Below are 17912 nucleotides of genomic sequence, written 5' to 3' on the forward strand. Positions count from 1 at the left end.
AGTAAGACACACTGATTTAAGAATACATATAGGTATTTAGGGTCCCCAGATTCATATTGGTTTCTACCATAATTATGTTGAACTATTCTTTTCTAAGATCTGACAAACTCCATGGCAATTCACTCTAACTATATATCAAACACTAATTTTGTAGTTTTTGATTTGTTTGTTTCATTGTTTGCTCTAGGGCCCCCCTGGCTTACCTGGACTAAAAGGTGACCCTGGTTCTAAAGGAGAGAAGGTAAGCTAAGCATGCAACCCCCAAAACACACATGTATGCATACATGTGTATGTAATGCATATGCATATGTGTGCATGCATATAATGTACATGTATACACATGTATATGTATATAATATGTATGCATTTATATCTGTTTACCTGCATATCTACTTATCTATTATATATTCCTCATAATAGAATTAGCTTATAAGTGTAAAAACAACTAAAAGACTAAGAGTATGGCCTTTATGAATAAATGAGTTCTCTATTTTAAGGAAAAATTATATGCTGAAATTCCATCACTTTTTAAAGATCATTCCGCTTTTTTTCTGCCATGAAATCTCACCCTTCCAGCTTTTTCAGGAAAGACTCATTATGTCAAGTGTGGAACAGTAGGAGAAATATATTTATAATTATAGAATTATAAGATGCTTGATTTGTTCTCCACTATCTCCATCACCGTCCCATTCCAGGTCCCCATCAAAGAACCATATGGGGAAGGCATATGGTTATACTAGAATAACTGTCCATAAAATAAGCAGATAGAATAATGAGATGCCAATGTTGACAGTTTTAAACAGGAAAAGACAAAAGTTGAATGGATAAATATTAAGAGATTTGACAGAATCTTTTGCAATATGCAAAGTAATTGTGAAGAATGAAAAAGCAGGTATTAAGGATTAAGAAATTTTGTTGAAAGAACATGAGACCTCTGAAGGAACATAATATTTTAATGAAAGATGTTCATTAAAATTTTTTTTAATTTTCTTTTTGTTTCTAATGTAACATAATATGGTTATTATTGGTTCGTTAGTAATGGAGACTCCTTCCTGATACTGAACTCTCAATGGTAGATTTTTTTGGGAAAGCTTATGTCAATTTGCTTTCAAATAACCTGTTAGGTAAACAAGGGCCTAAAAACAGAAGAGTTGATTGTAGACTAGGTATGCTGAGAAATGTGGACTAGTTCTCCAGAAAAAAATAATGTGGTCACAATGCACTTTCAAATTTAATTTACATGTTAATATTTCTCCATTGCTTTCTTATGACAGTTTAAAAAAACAATAACAAGAATAAATTAAACCCTGTTTGTAGGGTTTGCTGATTTCCAAGGTGTAAGTGCTTACATTGAAAATTTAATAATCAACTCTAGATTTGATAAAAGCTGTCTCCAAAACACTTACACTTGTATTTTCTTTTTCTTTTTTTTTTTTTTGGCTTTTTGGCAGGGCAATTGGGGTTAAGTGACTTGCCCAAGATCACACAGCTAGTATGTGTGTCAAGTGTCTGAGACCAGATTTGAACTCAGGTCCTCCTGACTCCAGGGCTGGTACTCTACTCACTGTGCCACCTAGCTGCCCCATAACACTTATACTTGTATACCATCTAGCCCCTACCTTTTTGTTCTGCTGTCGCATCCAAATCTCTTAAGTTGGTTATTTCAAGGAGTCACTTAGGACTATTTAAAAGGACAGTGGAGGATTTAGCTTTTGGAGTATAGGGGTAAAGCTACAAAGGTATCAAGTATCAAATTGAATTTGATACCATATATTAAGTTTGACTAGCGGTAAATTTGTTTTTCTCTATGTGTGTGTATTTTTTTTCCAAAGGGACATCCTGGTTTGATTGGTCTGATTGGTCCCCCAGGAGAACAAGGTGAAAAAGGAGACAGAGGACTTCCAGGAACACAAGGAACTCCAGGAGCCAAGGGTGATGGTGTTAGTAAAAAAAAAAATCCTAAATTATCCCTTTCTTTGTCTATCCATCAGTGTTTCTTGTAAAGAAATATTCCTCTATATATGTGAAGAAATAAAATTCAGAGGATCTACATTTCAAGCATTATATCAGGATTTTATTTTTCAGAAATCATTTTTGTTTTATGTTGTACAAGTTATGGGTTAGAGAGTTTTCAAGTAGAAAATATAAACAAATGAACTGGCATAGAGGGGAAAAAAACGATATAGTTATCCCTTCTACACCATGACTTTCCCCATTGCAGTTTCAATATATCATGGGCTGGCATAAGAAATTAGATGCGAGTTTGAATTTGGGCAGAATTTTGCAGAAAAAAGTTTAGAAGCTCAGAAATGTATAACATATATGTTTGGTATTGTATAATTTCAACATATTTTATCTTTTAATACTGTAATAATTCAGACTTCTGTGGTAAGAAGGGAGTGCCAAAAAATTTTGCTTGGTTTTTTCAGATATGAGGAGTTCCTAGCCTCCCCATCCTGCCAACTGGAAGGGATAACTGTAATTCTAATCAATATATTGAAATGAGAATGAGAGATCAGCCCTGGACAGGCTTAAGAGAGTTGGCCTTAGAGACCTGTAGATCAGTATTCCAATCCCATTTTCATGATAGACTAGTTTTGTGACCTTGGATGAATCATTTAACTACTCTGTGCCCCTGGGCATTGGTGAAGGATGTTTCCTCGTAGTGAATGCCTATACTGGTAAAACCTCAGGTTTAGGTGTCTTTTTTTTTTTAAGAACAAGAGCAAAAATACATTCCTCGCATCTACAGACCATATAATACTATTCTAATTGAGTCATGTGTCTTGAGGGAGCTCTGTAGCATGCATCACTACTCAGGGAAAACTAAAAATGTATCCTGGAAAGCTCTAATTCCGTGGTTCTTTCTTTAGGGGATCCCTGGTCCAGCTGGTCCCGTTGGTCCCCCTGGTCCTCCAGGTTTGCCAGTAAGTTCATGCTCTAGATATGTTTGACAGTATCTTACTCCCCTCAAATGGGTCAATATAGTGCTTTACTGTCACAAATTCTCATGCCTAATTGTCATTTTCCTTTTTCTAGGGTCCTCAAGGTCCAAAAGGCAACAAAGGTTCCTCTGTAAGTATACCTACTTTTTTATTAAATTTTGCATTTTTCATTTGTGAATCTTTTTTTGTATTTTTCTCAGGCTTTATAACATTAATTTCTTTCTCTGTTCAACAGGGTCCTACTGGTCAGAAGGGTGACAGTGGTCTTCCTGGGCCTCCTGGGCCTCCAGTGAGTATATTTTCATACTAAGGTCATATTAACATTTTACATCCTGAGACTTTAGATGATCTCTCTGAGTGCAAAAGAATTTAAAAACTTAAAGCCAAATGTTGCAACCATTTACATTGATTATATGGAAAACAACAAAAGCACCCCTTACTTTAAAGTAGGTCTCCACGCCCCTGAGCTAAACTACCTTTGAATCGGTTTTACATTCTGGGAATAAAGATATCCCAGGCATACCTTGCAATGAAAGATTCATGCTGTAATTATCAGAATTATGGCAGGACTGTGGCATATATCTACTCCCCTCATGTGTATGTCATTAGTGCAATGAAAGCAAATGCGTACATACCTCATGGACCCATCTATGGGTCCCCCATGTCTTCAGACATTTCGCATTTACTCTGGTGGTGCATATAGCTTCCCAAAATGCGCCTTAACTCCTGCATTGGCAGTACATTTGTACAGAGGAACCAGACATAAAAATGAAATCCGAAGCTGTCCTTTGAGTCCATTTTTATGTCTAGACTATGAGTCTGAAGCACGGGGATATTTTCCCCTTATCACATTTGATGATGTAGGCTGTTGTTATTATTGTTTGCTTTTCCTGGGAGGAGTAAAATTTGATTGCATAAAAATTAAATAAACCAGAATCTCAGTAGTAAAGCACAAGTTCCAAGGATTCCAAAATTTATGGATGTGGCATCAAAATTCCACATGCAATTATTTATGTACTCAGGAAAATAGGAAGATTCCATTCAGACTCTATTACTTTCAATTACAATTGCATTTTCTCAATTATTTTGCTAAATGCTGGGGGAGAGATAGTGTTAATGGTACCCGTATTCTGTACTTTGCCTTGTATAAGAGAAGCACACACACACACACACACACACAAAACACACACACACACACACACACACACACACACACATACACAGAGTCAGAAAATCTTTGCCCATAGGAGCTGGCAGTTTATTGGAGAATATGAAACTAAACTAATAATGCACATGCCAAAATTAGTAAATGAGCCAATTCTATAGATATTGTATGCTGAAATATACTAATAGGCTAAAAATCAGATCATTATGGATCTACTTCAGGAGAGCAATATGTTTCTAATTACAAAGTAATTAGGCAATTATGGGTACACCTGAACATTATGAATTTTAGATACTGCATGGTAATAACTTCTGATTGTAAATTTATAGGGCCCTCCTGGTGAAGTCATCCAGCCTTTACCAATTCTGTCACCCAAAAAGACGAGACGGCATGCTGAGGGTATGCAAGCTGATGCGGGAGATAATATCCTTGATTACTCTGATGGCATGGAGGAAATCTTTGGTTCTCTCAACTCTCTGAAACAAGACATTGAGCGGATGAAGTATCCCATGGGCACCCAGAACAATCCATCCCGAACTTGCAAAGATCTGCAGCTCTCCCATCCAGACTTCCCAGATGGTATGTTAATAATACATGACAGAGCAAGTACACTGAGCCTCTGACTTACTAAGGTGTATTGTCAGCTCATTAATCCTTGTTATATGGTTAATACAGTCTCTAAACAAAACTAAAGAAAATGATCACTAGATCCAGACATTCAGACCAAAAAAAATCAACTTACAGTGAAGGTAATTCAAGTTCTGCTAAGGAAAACACTTGTCTATTAAACAAGACTTGATTGAGTTACAAAGTTTACTTTAGATGATTAAAGATAAGATGATGTTTTATTTTATTCTGTATATAAAGAACTAAGGTAAAGGAAGTGTAATTCAACTGATTGCATTGGCTAACTGAATGCGTGTGGATTTCAAAGTTCAGAAGTGACTCAATCACTAGCTCTCCTAACGAGGCATTTTAGGCCAAATGAGAAATTGCATTGTCCCTCGAATGGAAGCAGCCAGTGTGTCTAGGTGTTGCAACAACAATTTGGCTAGCAGCAGCCATGGGGGTGAAAGACCAACACAAGCCCAACAACAAGAATGCTGCCAGCAAAAGTTGTTTTGATCTACTTTACTAAGGAAAGCAACATTAAGGGGTTAACAATCTTATTTGAATCCAGCATACAAATATCATTCACTTAGTTTAGGGGAAAAAGCCAGCACCCCGAACTTCAGAGCAAATACAAACAAATTACAAACATCAACAGACAGACCTTGTCTGATTCAAATCTCAATGCATAGTTACCAGGGTTTAACAAAGTCCCAACATTCGGTTTACGAGCTGGAGGTGCTCTTAACTACAGCTGCCCAGAGTCTCTGCATCAACACGCCTCCAAGAGTGAGAGCCCCAAGGGAGAACACCAACCTCTGGGTTTATATAACTTGTTCAGGGTCAAAGGTGAGTCACACATGTGACTCACCCACATGACCTAAAAGTGTCACAAAAATGTGACTTAAACCCACATGGTCTAAAAGCTTCTGCTGTCACAAACACGTCACTCAAACCAATGTAAACTAGCTTTCCCTTGAGGCAAGGAGGTCATCAAGGACTCCTAATTTAATCAAGGAAACAAAGGCCAAACTCTTCAAGGGCACTTGATTGAATAAGTGCTAAAAGCCCTCTTTAATTACCAATACTCTAGGTTACTTCTGAATAAGAATCATTTTGTTCAATTATAGGTAAAGTAAAAGCTATGAAGCAGGCTTCAAAATAGGAAGGGCTGATCCAGTCTATTTCTTAGTTTCACTGAGTTTAAATATTGACTTAGTAAATAAATAAAATTCAAGTTGAAATTTTAGGAACAGTGAGTAAAGTTTTCATTTTAATCAGGCACAGAATGTATCTAACAAGTAAGTATAGGTACCAACAATTCTATATTTAAATTCAGCAAATTCAATTCAGTAAACTTGCAGCACAACATAACTTTCTTATCTAAGAAAAATAAAAGCTACTTAGTCATGCTGCCCCCATATTTTACTTATGAAAACTCCAACATAAGACTTCACATATGCCTCTAGGATCTATAATCTAATGTGTTCCTATTCAAGTTAATACTATTATTTTCAACCCAGTGTTTTAGACTGTCATAATCTTTTGGTATTCTGATCCTATCATTCAACATTTTACCTTTCTCTTCTATAACATCTGAGACAGATTTAACAGCTGGATTATGACTTGGGCCCATAATTGAGCAATAAGAGGATGGCTAGCCTATGTTTGGGAAATCACACTGTGCTTTTAAGGAATCTAAGTAGCTTCCCAGCGCAACACTCTATCTATTTAACAAAATATTCCTTTTCCCGAGTGATGCTCAATGGTCGTACATCTTGGAACACCACAATGACCCAAAAGGCAATACAAAGATGCACAGTAAAAACACAAGTAGGCTCCAGTCTATTTCTAGTAGTGATCTCTATACAAGAAGGAAGGACTAGAAGTGATACTATTGAGGAAAGAGAGGATTAGGAAAGGAATTGGTACATTCACGTACAAAGAGGAAAAGATGCAATTCAGTTCAACAAATTTCATTAAACATTTGCTGTGTGCCAGATACTGTGCTACGTTCTGGGAATATATTATAGAGTTCTGCATATTGTAGGTGCTTCTTCAGTATTTTAACGGGCCCCGATCTAAATTATGTGAACACTCTTGCATTGGTGTAGAATGCAATCCACCCATCGCTTTTTATCTTTTGAGAATTTTTCTCACTGTCTTAAATCTTTCTCTTGGTCCTTTTACATTCTTTGAGTAACCAGGCAGCACTCAGGCTAGCCATGTCACACAGGTTGTCAGTCAGGCATATCACAGCAGGCTACTTAACCGGTGCCCCTGTCTCAAGGCTCTCCCCTCCGTGCTCCATCTTCCACACAGTTACAAATGGATATCTCTAAAGCAGAGGTCAAAATGTCACTCCTCTGATCAAGAAATTTTATTAGTTTTCTAATGTCTATAAACATTCTTTTACTTGGTATTTAAAATCCTGCAGGCCCTGGCTCCAAGCTATCTTCCTCATCTTATTTTATATCACTTGTCCTATCACAATCTATGGTCAAGCCAAATAGCTCTACTTGCTTCTTTACTGTACATAGTATACCACTTCCCACCTCCATGGCTTTGAGCAGTCTGTTCCTAGGCCTTCTTCCTTATTTCTGCCTTTTAGAGTCTCATTTTCTCTTCAAGACTCATCTCATATTTCACTTCCTGCTTAAGACTTTTCCCGATGGTCTAGAAAATGTTATTTTGTTTATATTCTGTATTTACTTACCTCTATGGTTTTCTTTCAGTAGAAATTAGCTTGCGGAAGGCAGGGAATGATTTGTTTTTCTCTTTATATTCCCAGAAGTCAGCACACTATGTGGCACATAGTAAATGTCTAATTGAATTTGTTAAATTGAATTGTAGCTTTTACACTTAGTCTTTCAACATCGCTGTACCAACTCCTTTCTTGATCATCTGTTTCCTCAATGATATCACCTACATTTCTTCCTGAATAGAGATTATCACTAGAACTATACTAGACCCTAGAGAACAAATCCTTTTATTAAGGGGATTTGTTCTGTAAAGTTTGGATTCAGTCAAAGGGCTGCATGTGAGGACCTAGAGGGCCTCATGTGGCCTTGAAGCCGCAGGTTCCCCACCGCTGTACTAGAGTCTACTCAAATGGATCTGAAATTTAGTAATGAGATTGGATACATTCACAAATATAGAAGAGAGGTACTAATACATATTCTTTTATAAAAGACGCTTTTTTTAAAATTCTTCTATTTTTTACATTAGCTAGGACATTTGGCGTTGGTACAATTCAGATGCTCAGGATTCTGGTATTGTTCAGTTTTGTCTATGCCAAATAAAGAGGTATAAACTATAAGTCTTCATTTCAGATAGCAGTGATCAAGTTCAATATAAATTCAGAGTCCATTGTAGTGGCTGGAGAGGGATTAGAAAGAGAAATAGGGTTTGGTCTAGGCTTTGAAAGGAGTGTCAGGTATGAATAGACAAAGAGAAGAGGGAATTTGTGGGAAGACTAAATTCGTCTTTAGCAAGTGTAAGAAATGATTATTAGTAACCAATATCTTGGGGAGATTCAGAGGCTCTCCTCTTTTTCTAAATTCCTCATTTTTACAAGTTTAGATTTTTTTGAAGGAAGTTACTGATAATGAGATTGCATTGATTCTCCAGATCTTGGTTACACTCCACCCAACCTTGCAAGGAATCTAATCTAGGGTGGGGAAGCCCATGGAGTTCCACCCATCCTTTTGCCTAGATAGCCCAGGGCCTCAGGTGGTTTGAGTAGAGGTGATTTCTGTCCAAAGGTTACTCTCAGCTCCTCATTGAAAATGGTATATAAACTGTGAGCCCTGCAAGCCTTGATTGTTTTTGGTCTAAGAGAAATAGCCAAATAACCATCCTTTTATTGATAACTTGCTGGCTTTATGAATAAAATTATTAAATTACCTAGAAACTATGTCTCTGGAACCTTTTAAAACATCACAGGAGAAAACTGGCCTTACTCTCAATGTTGTCCATTCTTATGTATATAATCCTGCAGGTGGTGGGGAACACTAGAGGCATCAGAGCAGAGGAGTAACAGACTTTTTCACTATTTCAGAAGATGCGTGAATAATCATTGTGGCACCTCCACCATTTCTTGAGTTGTTTTGTCCAAGGAAATGTTATTTACCTATCTAGCTCTTGGAGAAGGGTCTCTCCAAAATTAGCCCTGCAGGTTGTCAGTCATGCATAATCCAATGTCATTCTGGTACTTAAAGCTTCCTCCCATAGTTAATAGCTAGCAGAGAGCCATTGAGATCAACAATTTAGAGGCAAATCTTCTTTCTCTAACTCTGACAGTCTCTTTCCTTGATGCTAATTCCTGTTCCATTTGGCAAAAATGACTACAGACTCCTGAAGCTTGCGTCAGCCTGAAGCTATGCCTATATGGAAGTTTCATGTTTTTAAAGGATAGATTTTTGTGGTAGATTATGGTTAGGGCAAGCTTAAACTATTTGTCATTGAAGATTGTTACCCTTAATATATCTCTTCTTTTAAAAGAGACAGTAGAAAGTTCATGTTTCCTTTGAGATGATCTCCACTTACTTCGGTAGGTAGCTTGTTTGGACATAATTATTTACAAGTTGTCTCCTACGTTAGACTGGGAGCTCATTGAGGACAGGGATTATTTTTTGCCTCTCTTTGTATCCCCAGAGTTAACACAGTGCCTGACATTTAATGATTATTGAAACGTTCATGAGCTCCTGTAGCAGCAAGACAATAGAGATTATAACCTAGTGTCCAACCTTCTGGGGATGAGCCTCTCCAAGTGTAGCTAAGATGGGTCTTAAAAACCAGGCCACTCATGAAACATTTCTGGACTTTGGACTCCGCTGTCATTGAACCACCAATCAGCTCTGTCAAACAATGAGCCATCAAGATAAGATCGTGGTATAATAACTCCCCAGTAGAATGTAAGCTCCTTGAGGTGAAGGACTGTTTAGGTTTTGTCTTTGTAATCCCCAGTACCCAGATGTTTCATAAATGCTTGTTGAACTGAATTGAACTGAATTATATTGAAACTAGAGCTGGAACCCACTTATCTTGTCAGTGAGGAAACTGAGGTTCAGAGTTCTTAAATGACTTGACCAAGGTCACACAGCTAGTTAGTAACAGAACAAAATTAGAACTCAGGTCCTCTGATTCCAGATGCAGTATTCATTCACATTAGTGGATGTTTACTCTTTAAGAAAATAATTTATAAAAGTATTAATATATACATGTCTAATAATAATGATAATGATAGCTAGTTTTTGATATGGCATTTTAAGTGGTTTCAAAGCACTTTACAAATATCTCATTTTGTCCTCACAACAACTCTAGGAGGGAGATGGTATTATTATTTTCATTTTGCAGATGAGAAAACTTGAGACAGATGAAGGTTAAGTGAATTGCCCAGGGTCACACAGCTAATAAGTGTCTGAGGCAGGATTTGTACTCAGGTCTTTCTGACTCTAGGCCCATCTAACTGTCTCTGAGTGTGACAACAGTTTATATAAATGATTCTTCATATTACCAATGCCGTGTATCTTTTAGGTGAGTATTGGATTGATCCAAACCAAGGTTGCTCTGGAGATTCCTTCAAAGTTTACTGTAACTTCACAGCTGGTGGAGAAACTTGCATTTACCCTGACAAGAAATCTGAAGGAGTAAGTACCAATCTGTCTTGGTGGTGACTGCTGACAGTTCTTGCCATGTTTTTGCAATATTGAACTAAACAGGAGAATTATACTGTCACCTTTTCATATATCTGCTTTTCTTACAGAGTAATTAGTATATTCCATTTGCATAAACACGAGTAAGGCAATGAAATGATACACAGAGTTAACATATGCCCCTCCCTCTTTTTTTTGGCCCAGATGTGTTTTCTAAGCACCTGCTTGCTTGCTAACATTGCCCCATATCCCATGACACAGCACAGCTGTGCACCAGTTTTTTTTTTTTTCTGTTCAAGCCTAAATGTTTCATGACATAGTTCAAAGATGCGTTATTATGTTCAAATAACATCCATATCTGAAGAAAAATGCCTATATGGAGTAAAATAAAAACCATTCTTCTGGAGCATGGTCCATCTAGACTAAACTAGTAGTTGAAATCATGAAGTCTTATTGCTTCTTTGTTCTATAAATGGCTTTGCTTTCCATTTCTAATTAAACTTGATGCAAATCATTATGATATAGAGCAAATTCTTCCCTAGCATAAGTATAAGAAGAATACTGAGTGCACTACATGGGAGGAGAGTTTGATTTTCATTTGTATTCTTGTACTGAAGCTCGTTTTTCTAGTAAATGATATGCAGCGTTCAGAGGTACAGAAACCCCTAAAGGCATCATAAGTTGCTATATGTGGGGCTGATCTTTTCAGTGAAAAAGTTGGCTTTGTGTTTATGGGAAAGAAAAAAATACATACCCACCTGCTATGCAGTAGAGAATAGTCAAACTTCATCATAAAAGAGAAATTTATGGAAATGGAAATAAGCTCCCCTCCCAATGATCAGTATTATTTCTGATTGTGAAACCTCCCTCTCCTTCCCCCTACCCCTTTCTGAATCTCAGCAGTAACTGTATTCCCAAGGCTATATAAAACTTCTTCAATTACACAGGGGATGGAATGCGAAAACCAGTTCCATGGCCATGGTTTTTCCCTCCTGAGCCTGCTATTTCCTTTGGAGAGATCTTCAGAGTGGCTCCTTTACACGAGCTATACCGACTTTATTTCTCCATGCTGACAGAGGGCCGCTGGAAAAAACAGTACCTTTTTGAACTGCCAACCACATTAAGATTTCAAACAAAGCCCTATGGCTATTAGTGTATTTCCACCTCCAGACATTTTTTGAGACACGTAAAGGAAGGAGGAATGCCCTTCCAGTTTCATAAAATGAAGCCCCTATCTTGTTTTTCTCCCTCTCTGTTCTTCCCATGACCTACCCATGATAGCATAGAAGATGCATTTTGTTTTCTTTTTCTTACCACAAATGTATAGAGACACACTATTCTTTCTTTTGATAACATTTCTAAACATTCTCTTCTTTTATAATAGGTAAGACTTTCATCCTGGCCAAAGGAGAAACCAGGAAGCTGGTTTAGTGAATTCAAGAGAGGAAAACTGGTATGTTATTGTTGCTCCATGCAATCCTTTATTGCTACCATCACAAGTTAAGCTCCAGTTATAAATCCATACTATCCCTGTAAAAGGCTGAATTACATAGTATAAGCACCCCTCTCCATATTCTGGAAACTGCTCAGTTCAGATGTAGTGGGCTACTCTCAGATTTTAATGACAGACTAAAATTTCTCTGACAGAATGAATGGAAGCAACCTGAATTCTTACTGAAATAAACTAAATGCTACAGTTTTTTGACTACTTGAGCTTGACATTCCAATATGATTATATTAGGAGTATCCACTGTAGAAAAGACAATACTTCTGTATGGTTTCTGCCCTTTCATGCCATAAAAGAGTTAAATTTCTTGCCATTTTTGAGGCCCCGTCAGTAAGTTGTCTTCTCCATTGAAGAACACATAGGAATTGGGTAGTCTAAGCTTTTTGGTCACTTGGTAACTTTAAATAACACACAGTTAAACTCTCCTAGAGAGTTGCAGATGGCATATAGAAGTTTGCTCACTTGCCTATGACCTCTTAGCTTCTCAATAGCAGAGACAGGACTGAAATAGATTTTCAGCTCAACACTATATCCACTGTCAAGCCTCCTCTATTATAATAATATATATTTCTGTTCTATTAATTTTTTCATGGATATCTTAGAATAATAGAATTAGAGATGACAGAGACCTTAGAGACCATTTAGTCGATCCTTTAATTTTACAGATGAGGGAACTAAGGTCTAGGGAGGAAAGTGACTTACTCCAGGTCACACAAATAATAAATGGCAAAGCTAGGATTTGAACCTAGTTACTCTGATTTAAAATTCAGTTTTTTCTTCTTAGGTTTAAGTTAAGCCTTAAAAGCTTCCATGAAATTAACATTTTTGCATTAATAGTTTTCCTAGGGACAATTTAAAATGAGGAAAAAAACATTTTAAAAATGTTCATAAGACACTTAAATTATTTTATGTACTTAAAGTACAAAAAGTATTATACTTAACAAATTAAAATACTTAAAATATTAATTTAATTAACTAAATTAAAATTTAAATATTTAGATTAAATACTTAATACTTAAATTAAAATCCTTAAAGTATTTCATTTTATTTTTTACTTAAAGTATTTCATGTATTTGAAGTTGTTAAGTTTGAAACAATCATATAGTATAGATTTTTTCATTTGATTATTTAGTCTCACAGGGTGGTTGAAAATAGATCCATTCAAATTCTTGAGCTTTAAGGCCTCAGTGCATTTCTACCAATATCACCCTACTCAGAGTCAGTGGCCCCAACAACACTAATACATTTTCAAACACCACAGTTCAAATCTTGAGTTTCATATTTTATGTCTCTATCTGGTATTTTTCTCTACTGAAGTTCTATTCCAATACCTCATTGTGGCATGTTTCTGTACTGGGTTGTAGGTGGCTATACCAATGGCCAAGAAGTTCTGACAGATCTTGCCAAAAAATCACAAAATCATAAATAGAGAGCAAGAAGAGCCTCACACTCCCACCCCAGGCTTTCTTGTCCAAAGGCCAATCTGTCCATTTATAGATGAGGAAACTGTGGGCTAGGTTGAATTGCCCAAGGTCATCCAGGTAGTAGGCATCCTTAGAAACTAAATCTAGCCTCTTTTCATAAGGTTCTACCATCTAATAACTCATAATTTCCCCCCTATAAAACCTAATTCATATATATTTTTATGTGTGTGTTTCTATATATACCTCAACTTTAAAAGCATTCATCTGGATGCAGCAGAGCCAATTACATGGAAGTATTATCTTAACTAATTCAGAAACTGTGACAAGGAGCTTAAATGATTTGGTGGCATATGAGTTGGCAACTGGGAGGATAGAATTGAATCCTGAACCTCAAATTCTTGGTCTGTGTGTTCTAGTCCCTGAAGCCTGTCTCCATTCAATCAGTCAGAATGTTTCAACAGATGTATCTAAATATGTCTGAGCACCATGTAGTGTCCTCAGAGGTTTCCTTCTTTGATGTCTTGAGGTGTGTGGAGTGGGGAGAGATGTTCTTATGCTGGCATTTTTTCTCCCACAGCTCTCTTACTTGGATGTGGAAGGGAATTCCATTAATATGGTTCAAATGACATTCCTTAAACTTCTGAGTGCCTCTGCCAGGCAAAATTTCACCTACAATTGTCATCAGTCAGTGGCTTGGTATGATGTGACATCTGACAGTCATGACAAAGCACTCCGGTTCTTGGGATCAAATGATGAAGAGATGTCTTATGACAATAACCCTTACATCAAAGCTCTCTATGATGGCTGTGCTGTAAGTAGAAACTCAGACTCTTTTTTATTTAATTTTATTTTTCCTTTAGCAGAATGACAAGGCTGCTTAGCCATTTTCTCCATTTAGCTCTCTGTCATATTTCTTTGGTGAATGGACACCAATTTTATTTGGGATTTGATGTTTAAAGTAACATGTCCTTAGCAGAGTTAATTAGGAACACCTAGGAGCAATAGTATAGCTCATGCTTATTTTGTATTGGTAATGTGGGGAACCTGTGTTTCCTGCAACAGTCATTAATAAACAATGTGAGTAAAGGACCGTTCCTTTGTCAATTTTATATACCTTTTTATGGGTATGAAAATTTAGCTTCAGTAAATCATGGAAACTCTAAGATTCTATCAATTGCAAAGAAAGTGGTACAAAATTTCACACAAATATAATTTCATTGCTACCTTCATATATATATAGGCATGTGTATATGTGTGTGTATTATATGTATATGTATATACATTCATATATACATATATATGTCTATATACATACATATACCTATGCACACACCTATGTGTATATGTGTGTGTATATAAACATCTAAACTATCGATCTAAATTTGTGTGTATGTTTGTGTGTGTGTGTGTGTGTGTGTGTGTGTGTGTTTGTGTGTATGTGTCAGATACCTATTTTCCTAGGGCAAAAATATTTAAGTTACAAGAAGTGTGCTTCTAAGGGGATTGATTGTATATTGTGACTACCGCCCCATGGCACAGTCATCTTGAGAGCCTCACTGAAGATCTCAGTTTCTTAGTCCAAGTCCATGATTCCAAGGAGGCAGATGAAAAATCTTCAGGATAATGGGTTTTTTTCCAACAGGATTGCTTTTCCCCAGCACCCTTCCTTGAATTTTGTTTAGGTGCTGGGGCTACACAATGCTTATTGATTAGGCAAACATTTAGTGCCAATCTTCAGTTGGAGGCCATCCTGCTATTTGGGATCTTATTTACTTCAAACTAATTCTCCTATGAAAACAATAACATTCAACCAAAGCTCTGCCACAGTGCACTCCATTGAGTAGTAGGATTTAATGTAAATAAACCCTCCAAAGTCACAGCAGTGAAGAAACAGTTGTGTGTATCGTTGAGTTCAAAAGAGAATTAGAAAAATGACTAAGAAAGTGTTACCTGGCTCCAGCAAGAAAATATAAAAGAGTTGAGATAAGTCAAAAAGCGTGAGGTAGAAATCATTTTTTTTAAAGCTTGTTTTATATACTACTAAACTATTTCTTGTAGAAATATTTGTAACATTTAAAGCCATTGATTGACTGCTTTGCAAAAGTTAAACTGTAGTAGTTAATGTCACAATAATTAATTATGATTATTTACTGAATAGCATCATAATTATAATGATAAAAACATGAAAATGTAATCTACTTGTGAAATATGGTCCCATAAAGAGGATCAATTTTCATATTATGCTTTCTATATCATCTCCTAATAGTATATTATTCCCTTGTTGTGCATAGTACTGTAGTTTCATCTTTCCTATTGCCCGGCTAATTTTGTAATACATTCACCAATGGTTGGAAAGATTTCCATAATTTCCATAATGCCAAAGAAATGTGGCAATATTAACAACAAATAACAAATTAGAAACAAGGTAGAAATATTCCCTTCTCTACCTCTCTACTCTCTCCTTGGCCTTGGGAAGACACAGAATATATTCATTAAAGGCTTGTGAGAAATGTGTTTATACATAATCATTGTTTCTTTTTTTTTTTCATTTCACAGTCAAGAAAAGGCTTTGGGAAGAGTGTAGTTGAAATCAACACCCCTAAAATAGACCAAGTACCTATTGTTGATGTGATGATTAATGACTTTGGAGATCAGAATCAGAAGTTTGGATTCGAAGTTGGCCCAGTTTGTTTCCTTGGTTAAGATTAGGGCAATGAACATATAAACCGACAAACATTTTACCTTGGTACCAGCAGCCCACTTCATGCCACATGCAAGTTTTGAATATGGATGGTGTAGAAAATGTCTTGCTGTGTATGTATGTATTATTTAGAAAATATGTGTTGCCCTTGTAGGGCCAGAATCACATGACTTAAAATTATTCAAAAATCATGAAAGACATGTATACTGTGGCAGAGATGGAAAACTTAGGGTTGATTTTTCATTCCCTGTTCTCTCCTCTCCTTCCCCTATTTGGATTCCTTTGGTGCTATATTTTTTAAAAAGCAACAGACAAAGAAAAATCCATCAATAACATATATATATAGGAAAGACATGGTGCTCCTTCCCATCCATCACAGGAGGTGCTAAGAAGATGTGTTTAATAAATTGTAATTATTTTATGTACAGTACTATACTGTTATTTTCTTTGTCCATTTCCAAAACTTGCATGTGTCTCCAAATTGCATCTGGCTCTAACTTTATAAAAATTACAAAATTCTGTTGATGGCAATAAATACTGTGTATGTATTATGAGAAATAAAGCTGTCATTTCCAGTGACTTCAACTCCATTCTGGTTAATAATAATAATTAATAATAATAATAATAATAAAATCCCTTTGTATATATTGATGTTGAAGAGCTCTGTTATTTGAAGTCGCCAAAAAATCTCAGGTGGCAAAAAACTGGAAGACCTTTGGCAACACACTCAAATCAACTCTTCTCTGCTGTTGTTACCTTTTGATGAATTGCAAACAGAAGCAGCATCCTCCAGGGTGCTAAGTTCTATGGTGCTATACCTCAGACTTTTTTTTCTTTCCAGAATCCAGGATTTCATTATAAACCTGTATATACCTAAAGGAAATGAGTTTATATTTTGGGGTGGGAAAATAATGTGTATGAAAAGTACTTGTATTTAAAGAGATCTGTTTAATTCTTTGTGCAGTCAAAGGTTAGATCTGCCATTGCCCCTTTCTTGTATGTCATCTGAACATTTTTTTCAGTGTGCTTCTCTGATGCACATTAATATTAAAACTGGAACCTAAGCAATTATTTATGAATTTATGCAGTTAGTTGTGTTCTTTTTAAATGATCAATGCTAAACATTTTATCCTGAATTGGATCCAGATTGCAATAAGTAATTGTCCCAAATAGCATATGCCCACCCCACCAATATGACAATTTTTAATTTTTTTTTCAAATAAAGGCCATAGGTCATATGAGTATACCTAGTTGCTAAGCAACATGTGAGCGGACTATTCATTAAAAGAGCCTATTTTTAAACTCAATTTATACAAGTCACTATCCAAATTCCATGGTTGGTTTCTTTTCCCTCTGAACTTTTTTTTTCAGATAGATGCAATTAGAATTAAGATTTAAACCTCACAAACACAATCCTTTTGTAACTATTTTTTCATAATATATGTAAGACTTGAAAATAAATGTTTGTTATTATTTCTTATTTTAATTGTTAAATTAATTGATACCAGATTCCACTGACTCGTTTTCACCTGGTCTTTTATCATGAAAGATTATACTTGTAAAAACTGAGACTACAAACTGAACATTTGTCATTCAGAATATCTTTTATTTTTGAACCCAAGTTTGTTGTAACTGTCACCTTCAGAAGGAAGATATGAATTTTATCAATAAACTCAAGTCTTGTCTACCTGGATTGATCATTCTGTTTCTTAAATAGGCTACAGTTCTATTTTCAATCCTCAGTAAAACTTTTCTAGGCTACTATAACCATTCAGACAGAGATAGTTTGCAAGTGACGAATAGCATGGTAATGGTCAAGAAAATCAAATAATTAGAAACTCTATGTATGAAGAAATAAATACTGTACCTTACCATCATCTATTCAAAATGACTATATTTTAGAT

The 17912-nt window shown here is 36.0% G+C and overlaps 1 protein-coding gene across 3 annotated transcripts in view; it reads left to right on the forward strand.

The window, feature by feature from the left end:
• COL11A1 (collagen type XI alpha 1 chain) overlaps nucleotides 1–16010 on the forward strand; it is a 280750-nt gene extending 264740 nt beyond the window's left edge. For all 3 annotated transcript variants that reach the window (XM_036766931.1, XM_036766932.1, XM_036766933.1), the window contains 10 exons: nucleotides 188–241; nucleotides 1833–1940; nucleotides 2874–2927; nucleotides 3040–3075; nucleotides 3181–3234; nucleotides 4440–4689; nucleotides 10258–10370; nucleotides 11761–11829; nucleotides 13885–14118; nucleotides 15864–16010. In XM_036766931.1, coding sequence (XP_036622826.1) covers nucleotides 188–241; nucleotides 1833–1940; nucleotides 2874–2927; nucleotides 3040–3075; nucleotides 3181–3234; nucleotides 4440–4689; nucleotides 10258–10370; nucleotides 11761–11829; nucleotides 13885–14118; nucleotides 15864–16010 — 1119 coding nt within the window. The remainder of the gene's footprint in view (nucleotides 1–187; nucleotides 242–1832; nucleotides 1941–2873; nucleotides 2928–3039; nucleotides 3076–3180; nucleotides 3235–4439; nucleotides 4690–10257; nucleotides 10371–11760; nucleotides 11830–13884; nucleotides 14119–15863) is intronic.
• Nucleotides 16011–17912: the final 1902 nt, after the last annotated feature.

This window comes from Trichosurus vulpecula, chromosome 7, assembly GCF_011100635.1.
Source record: "Trichosurus vulpecula isolate mTriVul1 chromosome 7, mTriVul1.pri, whole genome shotgun sequence".
Lineage (NCBI taxonomy): Eukaryota > Metazoa > Chordata > Mammalia > Diprotodontia > Phalangeridae > Trichosurus > Trichosurus vulpecula.